We start from the raw sequence: 13,998 nt of genomic DNA on the forward strand, positions 1-13,998 counted from the left end.
TGGCATTTATAATGTCTTCATTTGCTTTTTCAAAGAAAAATATGTGAAAGACTCTTCCTATACCAATTATTCGCAAAGATTTCTCAAAAATTCTTTACTAGGTTATCAGACAACTAGGTCATCAGGCAGAAAAATGATCAAGCTATTTTTTTCTTTTAGCTTGGATGCTGGAATCCTGTCACAGGTTTGAATGGTTCACTAACAGATAAGAAATTGGAGAATAACATGCGTGGAGTGGTTTTACGTGTAGTGACTGTTCTGGTAAGTTTGATCTTAAACTTTGAGCTTCAAGAAGTTATCATCCCTTTCTTTCTGTATTTTTATTAATGAATAAAAAATATTAAATAAATTTTTAGCATCTTGACTTGCTTTCCAAAGTACTTTAATAGTCATAATTTCCATTCTCAATTTTATGGCTTGTAATCTAATTTTAAAGGCTCTTGATTTAATGACAAGTGTATTAGTGACATTCTTAGCTCTTACACTATTTCCTATACTTCTACAATTTTTATTCATGACAAAGTAAGATATTCTCAGACATTTTTGAAATTCTATAGTATCCATGAAATAAATTAATAACAAGGTGTCAGAGAAAGTATGGAGGCTACGTGGCTTGCTTTACATATGATGGGCTTTGCTTGTCAGGACCCTCAAGAATGGTCCCAAAGTACTGATATAGGAATACATCCTAAACACTGCTTAGTGTGGCCCCAAAACTTAAAAAAGGAAAAAAATGAATCTAATATGGCTAACTAGGTATGACAAAATGTACTGTAATTAGCAATGCTAAAACTTAGTAGATTAAGATGATGCTCCTCTAATGAGGAAAAATTGTCTCATTATTTAACATTATTTTTTAAAGTCTCTACTGTGTTAGAATTTAGTTTTTTTGGAGGGGTCAAACTTGGGAGTGCTCAGGAATTAATTTTGGCCTTTGTTCAGTTATTACTCCTGGCATGGCTAGAGGAACCATAAGAGGTATAAGTCTAAGAAGTGTCTTGACTATTGTACTAATATTCCAGACCTAACCATATAGTTTATTTACTGAAAACACAACCCTTAAAGCTTTACACATTCTGTTACATACATTTAGTCCTACAAAAATTCTTCAAGACCAACAAATTCACTCTAAGCCAAAATTTTTATTTTCCCCCAATAATGCCATTGATGAAGATCAGTGATGATGAGTTTCAGTATTGGTCCATGTTTCTTAGACTCTACAGTATTTTTATTTTTAACATATTGAATAAAGATAATAAAGATATTAGATTCAGAATTAGAAATAGAATACTGCTTCCTGGAATATAAAATACAAACTCCCCAGCAAGGAAACAACAAATTATAGGACTAAGTTAAATATGGCTCTTCTGTGGGATTTTTTACAGAAAATATGGGTCATTGTTTAACTTATCAAACAGTCTCAAAAGAGATTCCCATTTGTTGCCCAGAGATATCCATTGATTCAATGTCCCGTGTGCATTTTACATTCTCACTTAGGTTGGTGGAGTCTTCAGTTTTACTTAAGACCTGTCAGGTTCTATATTTAATCATATTCCCAGGTATTTCCCATTTAAAAATCTATTAGACCAAGGCAGAATTTATTGTTTTGGGAAAACTGTAAATTTTTCCAGTCTCAGATAGAGCCAAAAATTTTCAGAATGTTTAATTTGCAAAATGTAGTATGAAGACTACTACAATATAGTTACTCATAGCAGCTGGCAAGGGGAAAGTGAAGTTTCCTCTTTCACTATTTCTATTCATTATTAATACTTATATCACTCATACATTCTTTATATTTTTATTTTATAGGTTAAGCCCCCATATTAATAAACTTAGTTTAACTTATTATCTTTGATTTAGAAATTGATAATTATTTATTTTTCTTTTATCATGATAAAGTTGTACTCTGAATATTTGTTAAAGTATTTTTTGCAGTTCTATCTGATTACAAAGTATTAAGTATATCAGCTTTATTAATTTATAAAGTATTCAAAATGCTCATAGACAAATATATTACAACATGAATGCATTTTATTTTATTACTAACGTTTGCTGTTTGTATTGATTTCTGTTCATTAGATTCTGCTGCATCTGTTTTTATCTCATCTAGGGCTCTCCCTACATTCTTCTGGCTTCCATAGCATCCCAGTTCCTATACTGAAATATGTGAATGATTGCTGAATCAAGGAGGGTTAAATACACCCAAATAGTATACTGCCCTGAAGGGTGAAATTTCTCATAAAGATTACAAAATATATTTTCTAGAGGAGAAAGCAACCCCCAAAATTTTTATTGAAGATACCTCCCTTCTTTTGGAGATTTTTCTTATCTTTTCCTATATTTTCTTTACTTTCTCCAGAATCTTTCACTAGTTAATATTGCAGGTATCTTGGAAACTGTGTAGTAAAGAAGGTAACTTCACGAAAAGAAAAAAAGTACTTTTCTCCTCTACTCTCATTGACCACTTAGAGTAATGTCTGGCAGGGTTGGGACTGTTACAGTCTACTCCAAGTACTGACATGGCATGGATGGTCACTCATGTGTTGCCAGTCCCACTAGCAAGCTGATTCTCAGGGAGCTGTGTACTCAGGCTAGAGTGAGTAAATTACTCGATGCATGGAAGGAAAGTCAGTTCTAATGACTAAGTATTCTGGATCATTGTCTTTCTTCACAGAAAAAACATTTTAGGAGGAGACAAAGTAATTTTTGAAAGAAATTTACTCATGTGTAAAGAGAAAAAGAGAAAGATATAGAGGGTGTTCAAGAAGGAACATGGACTTGGAAGAATAAGCAGAGGAGAGAAAGAGATAAGTCCAAGTGAAAATATGAGCCCGAAAAATAAATCCTGAAGCCATTAAAAAATAAAGGACTATAATATGAGTAAAAACAAGTTAAGCTATAAATTAAAACTGTCACTGCAGTCATATAAATATAAAAGTATAAAAATTGTCAAAGCCCCTTGCTTGTACCAAGATTTACTTAAAATGATAAATTCCTCCCAACCAAGCAGTTCAGCATATAAAACATGTAGCAGACATCTAACTGCAATTTTAAAGAGCAGTCTCCTCTTATTTTAAGAGTCTTGGTCTTCATAATATTTGTCTTACTTTTGGAATTTTGTGATAAAATACCTGTTTTATCTGAAGCCATAAAGAAAAAAAAAGTAGTATGTGATACACCATTAAAGATTAGTCTTGTCTATTTATTGTAAACTAAGTATTGTATCTTTGCTTCCCAGAGAAATAAAGATAAATTAGATTTATACTCCCTGCTTTCAAGGGACCCTCTATAAAATCACTAAAACAACTTATTATGATTTTTATTAGAAAATGAAAATGGTAAAAGACTCAAAATAAAGTGTATTTATTAAAGTACTTTCATTTTACCCTGGATTTTTACTGTATGGCCGTTGTCCAAACTCTGTCATTGTATTGACTTGAGAATATTTAAAAAAATTTCTAAATTTAAGTTAAGGAAATTTAAATTAAAATTCAATATAGCGGCCGGAGTGGTGATGCTAGAGGTAAGACGTCTGCCTTGTCTGTGCTAGCCTAGGACAGACTGTGGTTTGATCCCCGTCATCCCATATGGTCCTTCCAGCCAGGAGCAATTTCTGATCGTATAGCCAGGAGTAACCCATGAGCATCACTGGTGTGGCCCGAAATCCAAAAATAAAAAAATAAAAAAATAAATAAATAAATAAATAAAATTCATTTTAAATTTAAGTTAAGGAAAGTTATTTCACCTATTTTTCCTCCATTTTCTTGTTTATTATAAAAATAAGTTAAAATACTACCTATCATGCCAAAGTAGAAGGCAGTGTACTTGCCTTGCATATAGCTGACCTAGACCAGAGTATAGTCTCCATAGAAGCAAAATAATACAAAATGGTAATAATATAAATTATATATACATGTAATATTTATTAAAACATGCTCCATATTAATAAGTTTTCTCCAAAATCTGGAAATTGAGCTCCTATTTGACCCAGCTATTCCACTCCTAGGGAGATACCCTAGGAACACAAGAATACAACACAAAAACCCCTTCCTCACACCTATATTTATGGCAGCACTATTCACAGTAGCCAGGCTCTGGAAATAATCAAGATGCCTTTCAACAGAGGAATGGCTAAAGAACCTCTGGTATATATACACAATGGAATACTACGCAGCCATCAGGAGAGATCAAGTCATGAAATTTTCCTATACATGGATGTACATGGAATCTATCATGCTAAGTGAAATAAGTCAGGGGGAGAGAGAGAGTGACGCAGAATAGTCTCACTCATCTATGGGTTTTAAGAAAAATAACAATCCTCAGAGACAATGAGAGGAGGGCTGGAACTTCAGCTCACTTCATGAAGCTCACCACAAAGATTGGTGAGTGCAGTTATAGAAAAAACTACACAGAAAACTACCATATTAATGTGAATAAATGAGGGAACTGGAAAGCCTGTCTGGAGTACAGGTGGGGGTGGGGTAGGATGGAGGGAGATTTGGGACATTGGTGGTGGGAATGTTGCACTGGTGAAGGGGGGTGTTCTTTACATGACTGAAACCTAATCACAATCATATTTGTAATCAAGATGTTTAAATAAAAAATATTAAAAAAGAATATAATTGAACTCTCAATAAAAATGATTTATACATAATAAATTATAGAAACAACTTCTTATGCACTGCTCGATCATTATAATTTGTAACCTCTCCAATTTCTTAGGTCCTTGGTACATACTATGGAATTTTATTGCCATGATGTTTTTGTTTCAGTACTTTCCTATATGTTGCAAATCCCATTATACAATTAACAGGTTGGCTTTCAACTCTTGATTTTTTTCTTCCCACTTTCTTCCTCATCTAACTTTTCTGTTCAGACTCTAATATCAATGTCCACTGGTTTGTCTTTGACCTTATACATACATCAATTTTATATTATTATATTGGAATCATCCACTAATTGTCCCTTTCTTAAATTTTTATAGTGCTTTATGAAATTCCCTGGAGTTATTCCATTTTGTGGAAATATGACAGCATTTTATTGTAAAAATGTACATATTTTCTTTGTCCAATTATAATAAAACACATTGGTTTGCTTTCTTGTTTTAGCAATTATAAATTACACTAATTTAAAAAACATAGTGACTATGTGTTTGTATGTGTGTTGGAAGAATCCTGGTACTGCCTCTAGTACTACTTGGATACTTGAACCAGACAGTCAAATACAGCCCCCCACCTAATTATGTATTTCTGGAGACTTGTGTATCCTTCTGAGTGTGCTTTTGGCTAAACCCAAAGGGGCTGTGAGAGTGGCCAAACAATCTGTTTGCTGGTTTTCATGTACTAGTCATGTGCTAACTATCTTTCTGTCATGAGCTAGTTTATGTATTCTTCAGATAGATTCCCAGACATGGGTTTTCTAGATCCCAGTTAGGTTCTTGTTGCAACAGTTTATATTTCTACCAACATTGAATAAGGGCTCCTTTGTTCCTATTCCTAGTCAATGTTGTAATGAATCTTTGGTGAGTTATTCTCACAAGAGCGAGCTTATGTCTCAGTGTCATCTTAATATTATTTTCTTCGTGATTCACAATGGTAATTTTCTTTTCATATATCTTTAAGTCGTTTATAAATCCTCGTCAGAGTATCATAATATTTATATGGCACTCTAAGTTTTGTTGAATTGTGAAAGCATTATTCTGGAAGGATATATGCATTCCTAGACTCATCTGAACATTATCAAATAATAGCCAAGATTTTGAATTAATTTAAATTATGATTAATGAATATAATCATGTGAATCATATTTACTTTGGCACTTTAGTTTTTTTTTTTTTACACAGAACTTTAGTGGCAGGTGGGTAGGTATAGTTACATATAGAGATGTGAAGTCATACTCCTCGAATGAAGCATACATTTTCTCGCACCAAAGTTGAAGCCTCAAGCCTGATCCCAAAGTATTGGAGGGACGTGAGTCTGGAAGCAAAAGCCAGGGAATAATTTATATACGATTCCGGGGATAAAAACAGGTCCAGGAACTTCCACATACAAGTCTTCTGCTTCTAGATCAGTCTGCAAGCTTTTTTTTTTTTTCTGTTACACCCTGACCTTTATTGAAACCCTACGGTGAAGAACAAGTAGGGTAAGAGACTAATCAGGAAAAAATTTCAATCCAAAGGTGTTTCCATCCAATCATTGCCAAGCTTCAACAAAATGAGTTACGTTAAATAGGGTGAAGACTGGTTATACCAACATTGCTCATACATTTTGTTTTGTTTTTGGGTCACACCCAGTGGCTTTCAGGGGTTGAAATTTTCAGGGTTTCAGAAATTTTCAAAGCATGGCTTTTGAGGCTCTGTGCTCAGAAGTTGCTCCTGGCAGGCTCAGGACACCATATGGGTTGTTGGGATTCAAACCATCGTCCTTCTTTTATCAGCTGCTTCCAAGGCAAGCGCCCTACCACTGTGCTATCTCTCTGGCCCTGCACATACATTTTTCAACAAGAAAAGTCATTTGTGATTTTCCTGTTAAAAGTATTTCAAGCAGTTTTCATTGTCTCTTTACCTACTCTTCTCAGCCTAGTCATTCTTTACAATTTTTGCAAAGTGTACTGGACTTGTAATCAGATGTATTGAACATAAAGTTATATATATATATAAATTATGTTCAAGCTATTATAATAATTACTTGGGATTCATTGAAATATAAGATTTTTTCTGTACATAAAAGAGGAATGATGAAACTGGTAGGATAAGAGTAGTATGAGATTAAATATATTTAACCATATAGAAGACAAAGATTGTGTGTTTGAAATATAAGATGTTATTATCCCTGCAGCAGAACAATGAGTTGTAAGTAAACTAAAAAGAAAAACTTAGCAGGAGATTATAATTAATTATTGTCACAACATATATTTTGGTAGAAAGTTATTTCAAGGTCCCTAAGGCAAAACATGCATAAACTACAGAAGCATGATTTTCTGACTTAGAAACTATTAGTTTTTGGTAGTTCCCAAAACAATGTTTGAAGAGATTTTCTTTAAGAAAATTAACATTGCTTTACCCAAGGTTTTGGGAAGTACTTACAGGTGATGCTCAAGAAATTTCCAATAGACACTATATAAAGTTAGAAGTTTAAATAATGTTTACAGGTTAAATGACATATAATATGGAACTGAAAGTATAGGAAGGAGAAATGTAGGACTCAGAATGAGAAGGCTGACAGCTAACATGTGCTACCATTGGTTAAGAATCAAACATCTTGGTGGTTTAGGAGGTGATAAAGTAAAACATCAAAATTGGAAGAATAAACAGTATTGTGAACATGTGGTCCTCAATTACATTAAGCAAATTTAAACATTTTTTTTCTGAGGAAGCAGAATAGGAATAGGGAGATAATCTTAGGTCCTAGGACAGGATAATAACTTTTCAATGAGTTTTGAGTTGGAGCCTTTAAAACAAACTCAATTATTAGTGTTGTAAGTCATCATATTTAAATAAAATAAAAATAGAAAAATAGCATGCAATGAGTACATAGATTTTTTTAAATGTTATATTCAAGACTTCTCACATATATTAAGATAGTTTCTATATGTAGCCTAGTTGTGTGGTAAGTTATACAGGTTTTTGCGTGTACACTTTATAATAATCCTTAGATGAATATAAAATTGTGTAAGTATACATTTCTTAGGACAATGCTCATCACTAAACATGCTTACTGGCAGAAAATAAATAAATAAATCTGCTTATAATAGACTAACTAGACAGTGAAATATATATGACCAACAAAATAGCAACTAAAGGAAAGCGTAAAAAGAAGAAAGAGAGACAGGAAGTTGGGATGATAGTGGAATAGATTTAGTTTGCTTTGTTTTTGTTTTGGGGTCACACTTGGAGATGTGCAGGGTTTATTCTTGGCTTTGAGATCAGAGATCAGTTCTGGCAATTTTAGGGGGCCATGTGGATGAGAGAGTTTAAATTCAGTTTGGCAGTGTGCCTTACTGATTATAATATTGCTTTGACCATTGGTAGAATAGTAAAACAGCAAGCACTGCATACATAAGTCAATTATTTTAATATTGTAAATATGATACAAAAATTCAAAAACATTTTTAAAATGTCCAGAAAAATTGTACAGTGAATAAAGTGATTTCTTCACACAAAGGAGATCCAAGTAGATCTCTGACACCTCATGTGATCCTCTGTGCACAAGAAATGGTCCTTGTATACAGACCCATGAGTAAGCCCTGATACTGTCAGTGTGACCCAACATTTCACTTGCCCTCTTCCACTTCAGCTAAAGAGATGTCTTGTTGTCTTGTATGGAATGATTTACTATAAGTAAGATGACATTAATTTTCAAACACATATACTGATTTAATTAAGCCCCTATCAAATCTCTAGGTATCAATTTTTGTCTAAATAGACTAGTTGAACTTAGAATTTGAGACAGATCACAAGTGAAATAATAAAATAGGAAGTAAAACGAAACAAAATTGAACATGGAAGTTTTACAGATAAAGAGTATCTACATTATCCTATAAGTTTAAGATAAAAATTTATAATAGAACAGATTTAATACTCTGAAATTTGACCCACATCTGTGTATATATGGTATATATGCATATATTATACAGATACACTTCTGATTATTTTATTTTATTTTAAACAAGATGATAAACTATTTAGTGGTAAAAAAACTCTATCAAAATATTATAGATATGAATCACCACATGCAAAAGAATTAAAAAAGTACAAATGCAAAAGAATAGACATTCTTATCTCAAAACATATACAAATATTAACATTAACTCTAAAAGTATCATTTAAATGTATGCGCAAAAGACATAAACATTGAGAAAAAGTAAGTATAAATATTTTTTACTTTATTTCATCAGTTGGTTCTCAGATAACTTATCAAATACTATCAATAAATATGCTTTCTATTTGTGTGTGTGTGTGTGTGTGTGTGTGAGTGAGTGTGTAAGTGAGTGTGTTTGGGTTTCACATGGCAGTGCTCAGGTGTTACTATTAACTCTGGGCTCAGAAATTACTCCTGACAGGCTCAGTGGCCAGATGTAATGCCAGGGATCGAACTTGGGTTGACCATGTGCAAGGCAAATGCCCTACCCTCTGTGCTATAACCCTAACCCCAAATATGCTTTATCCTTTCAAATTAGAAGTATGCACTATACTTTTAAAATAAAGCTTACTCATTCCTCAAAATTTATATTCAAAAGGAAGAGTAACCTAATATATATAGGAAATAATGGTTAATTATATATATATTAGGAATTTTCACTTATCAAATATAAAAACTGAATAATAACAAGAGTAGAAATCAAACATTAAGTAAGAGGAAATGGTGAGAGAGCAAAAGAGACTTCTCTTGAATGTGCTCATCCTGGATTGAATCTATAGCACTTCATCTGGCCCCTTGAACAGAGAGACATTAATAAAGCAAATGAAAGAAGGTTAGTAAGAATATAAGAACATAAAAGGAATTTTAGTAGCACTCAATAACATAGGTATATGAATTACAACGGTAATGTATACCCACTTTGATCGCTATAATTAGAAGGACAGATAATGTCTAGTGTTGACTTGACCGTAATGAAATTGAGTCAGAGCATTTGTAGTGATACTGTACAGCTATTCTATTAAACTTTAGTGGCTAAACAACATCATAGCATTTGTAGTAATACTGTACAGCTATTCTATTAAACTTTAGTGGATAAACAGTTACTGTATAATTTGCAAATTATATATAATACTTATAGAAATGACAACATGTGCCCATAGAACCCCACTATTGGTATTATCCATGTTCATAGCCATTTTATTGATATTAGAAAAATATGGAAATGACACATCATTAATTGATAAAGAATAATAAGACACAATATTTTCATTAAATGTAATATTTCTTTCAATAAATTAAAATGAATCACTAATAATGGTATAAGTATTAATTTCGAAAATATTATGCTTAGTCAAATAAATCAATCACAATTGCCAACATATATAACAGGAAAAATAGAATAAATATATAAAGTATTGGTTAGGACTGGAAGAGAATATTTTAAATTTGATATTATGGCTAAAGTAAGATTGATTTCTCTAGGGTAGAGTGCATTCTCACACTTGCATGACAATGAAAATATAAAAATCTTGGGGCCAGGTAGGTGGCGCTGGAGGTAAGGTGTCTGCCTTGCAAGCGCTAGCCAAGGAAGGACCGCGGTTCGATCCCCGGGCGTCCCATATGGTCCCCCCAAGCCAGGGCGATTTCTGAGCACATAGCCAGGAGTAACCCCTGAGCGTCAAACGGGTGTGGCCCAAAAACCAAAAAAAAAAAAAAAATCTTTAGCTGTACACTTAAAGGATCAAGTAGTGTCCTTGAGCTGGGGGGCCTTCTGGAGCTGAGTTTGGTAGCATGCAATAGTCCACATTTTGGGGGGGGGGTGAGAAGTGCCACATAGCATGAGTCAGCAGGAATGTTGGTTGTAGTTTCTTGTTAGCGCTTGAGATTTGGGACTGAAAAGGTGTCCTTTCGCTTTGGGAGCTGGATGGTGGTTTATTGGGGCAGGAGGTCAGTTTCAGTACCTAATGGGTTAAGACTGGGTAAAGTGAGTAAAATAAAGAGGGATAATCGCTCAAGATTGGGCATAAGAGTATAGAAGGATGTCTGAAGGGAGGAAGAGGAATAATATATAAGAGGGTCTATATGCACTGTAGGCATGGATTGTTTACAATTTAGGTTTGGCAATCAGAGCGGAGTCCCTGTCTACAAATTCATACCCACATAAAGTCAGATATTAGATATCTATTCTTAAGTTGTTGATGGAGGCCTGACCGTCAGAGAATAGGTCTGAGCTTTTAGGAAATACTTGAATTAAAAAAAGGTAAATAATTAGCTAAGATATAGATTAGAAGAGAAAGAATGGGAAAACAGATGATAAGAGAGAAGAGAAAAGAAAGACAAGTAAATATAGTAAAATTAGTTAAAAAATAAAATGGACCAGTATGTCAGAGTTGAAAGATTTTTCAATTTCTAGGCACTTCATAAATGACAGGGATGGGCTTTGCTAAGTGAAGGATTCAGAGTTCGATAGTGACTGGAGCATATTTAGATAAGGATAGTTTTCATGTCTAGAGTACTAAGTAATATCGTAGAGGGGACTATAAAAGTTGGCTACCCTATTAAGTAGAGTCTGCTGCATCATATGTATCAAGGTTCCTTTAGTAAAAGAAACTGCCACTGTAGACTTTACTTAAGATAGATTGAATTAATGAGGAAGAAGGAGGGAGAGAAGGAAAGAAGTAGGAAAAAAAAGAGAAAAAAAGAAAAGAATAAATGAAAAAGATGGCACTTTGCAGAAACTTATTTGGTGACCTGTAATGTAAGTCTGTGCTGTGTTGTTGGACTGTTTTCTGGTCTGAATGATCATATGCTTTAGGTCCTAATAGAAGACATAAAACAAAAGTAAATTTGAGTGTTTTATCAAGACATTGTTATAATGAGCACTGTATATGGTATTTTTATGATTGAGAACCGAGGCATAAAATTAGGGTATCCGGGGCAGGTGAGGTGGCGCTAGAGGTAAGGTGTCTGCCTTGCAAGTGCTAGCCAAGGAAAGATCGTGACCATGGTTTGATCCCCTTTGTCCCATATGGTCCCCCCAAGCCAGGGGCAATTTCTGAGTGCTTATCCAGGAGTAACCCCTGATCATCAAATGGGTGTGGCCTGAAAAAAAAATTAGGACATCCACCCTATGTTTCCTAGAACCACTGTGGACAAAGAACTGAAGGGTTATTTTGTACCTGATAAAATTAAGGCATTAAAACATAATGCTCATAATCACTGCAGCAGGAGTCCCTGGCTTCCAGTCATATTCTGCACCTGCTTCTGTGGATGAATACATTAGGATATTATTATAGGCCTTTGTAGTTAGAGGGTGATTGCTTACCTATTCTGTCTAAATCACTGTTTCCATTGTTGCTGGTATCTTTATGGTACAATGGATAGTCAGGCTTTGTGTTGTCCCTCTTCCACTTGATTTGAGACTTCTCCTCAAGATATGCAGACACCTCCGATGTTTGGAGTTTCTGCCCTTTAGATCATTGTGATTTTTCATGGAGTATTATACGTATATATGGTATATATTCTAAATACCTTAGAAAAGTGCTATCATTATGTATTTATCTTTCTTCTGACTTACTTTGTTTTCAAGATCCATCCATGTTGCTGCGTAATTCATGATTGTATTGTTTCTGACTGCTATGTAAAATTCCATTGTGTATAAGTACCACATCTTCATGATCCATTCCTCCTTTGTTGGACAATGAGGTTTATTTCAAATTTTGGCAATTGTGCTGAATGCTGCAATAAATAGTGGAGTATATACACACTTCGGGATAAATGTCCTTCCATCTTGGGGATAGATACCCAGAAGTGCAATTGTTGGATCCTATGGCAACTCAATTCTGAGTTTACTGAGCACCCTCCATACTATTTTCCATAGGGGTTGAACCAGGAAACATTCCTTCCAGCAGTGAATGAGAGTTCCTTTCTTACCCCATCCCCAACAACAGAGATGGGTCCTGTTATTTTTGATGTGTGCCATCCTCAATAGTGTAATGTGGTACCTTATTGTTGTCTTAATTTGGAGTTCCCTAATGATGAGTGATGGGGAATATGTTTTCATGTGTCTATTGGCCATATTTAGGTCTGAAACCTCTTATTTTTAATAATAAGTTAAAATGTAAAGAGCTTTGGATTTTGAGGAGTCATTTCATGGCATCTCATTGTAAGATATACATTAGTAGTTCGAAGTACAAGACAAAATGATTCTACTTCAAATTATACAGGATATGTGGTTTGTGTATTATATATAAACAAAATGCATAAAAATATTTTAGGAATGTTTTCATTTGTAGGTTTAGAGTGTTCTCTTTTCTTTTTCTCTTTATTTTAACTATGGCTGGTAGTATGATTTATAAAATAGGAAATGAAATGTTCAGACAGTTTTTCCAGTTGGTTTTTATGTAATGCAATGTTCTCTGTAGTTCAATTAAAAATAACAAGCTGCTATGTTGTTCTGAGCCAAATGTAATCTCCAAGACCATGGTCAGGAAAGCACTTCAAGAAATGAAATATTGAAGCTGAATGGTCTGAAGTCCACAGGGAATTAAAGAAACAAATAATTAGCATTTCAAAGCAAGGTCTTTTACTTTTTTAAAAGTCAAAGTAACCAAAAAAGTCACTCACTCATGAACCAACTTTTAAAAAATTTACCTACTTTTTATGACTCCTTTCGCAATTAAAAAATGACCTTTGGTCATGAGTTTCAAGGACTAATATATAGCACAATATGAATAATGTTTCATTTGGTAAAACCAAATGAAGTTTGGAGTTTGCTGAGGAATAGAAGAATAAATAGGACCACTGTTAATTTATTTTAACATTTCAACTATAGCATTTTCTATAATCAATGAAGTATTTCATAGACTGAATAAGTGTTAGTGTTATTTTTGGCATCAAATATTCTAATTTATTAAGAAATGGTATACAAAAATAAAAGTTTCCCGTGGCTTTATATTTCTCTAAAAATTTTTGGATGTTTTCTTTCCTTTCATCTTTTTAAGTTCATTTAAACAGGCTTCAAAATAGTCACCAACAAGTCACTGTATAGTATATCATTTCTAATTTAAAAAATATTTACAGTAATCTTTTATATACTTGTTTATTTGCAAAACCCAAAAGATTGTGCTTGTAGCTTGACATGGATCAATGGAATAAAAGGTAAAGTCCCAACATAAAGCCACATACTTGGGACTATTTTATAACAAGGGATTAAAGAACATACAATACAAAAAGAAGTCACATAAAGATATCTGTTTGTTCTGCTACAAAAGGAGGAAATTGGAATACTCTTTAACCTTGCATAAAAGTGCTTCTCCACCAAAAGAAAAAAAATGCAATTTGGTTTAAATTGAAAATA

At 33.4% G+C, this 13,998-nt stretch overlaps 1 protein-coding gene across 1 annotated transcript in view; it reads left to right on the plus strand.

The window, feature by feature from the left end:
* GRID2 (glutamate ionotropic receptor delta type subunit 2) overlaps positions 1 to 13,998 on the plus strand; it is a 1,564,419-nt gene that overhangs the window by 1,137,233 nt on the left and 413,188 nt on the right. The window contains exon 9 of the mRNA XM_049789891.1: positions 160 to 261. Within this exon, the coding sequence (XP_049645848.1) occupies positions 160 to 261 (102 nt within the window). The remainder of the gene's footprint in view (positions 1 to 159; positions 262 to 13,998) is intronic.

The sequence above is a fragment of the Suncus etruscus genome, chromosome 16 (genome assembly GCF_024139225.1).
Source record: "Suncus etruscus isolate mSunEtr1 chromosome 16, mSunEtr1.pri.cur, whole genome shotgun sequence".
In the NCBI taxonomy this organism is placed as follows: Eukaryota; Metazoa; Chordata; class Mammalia; order Eulipotyphla; family Soricidae; genus Suncus; species Suncus etruscus.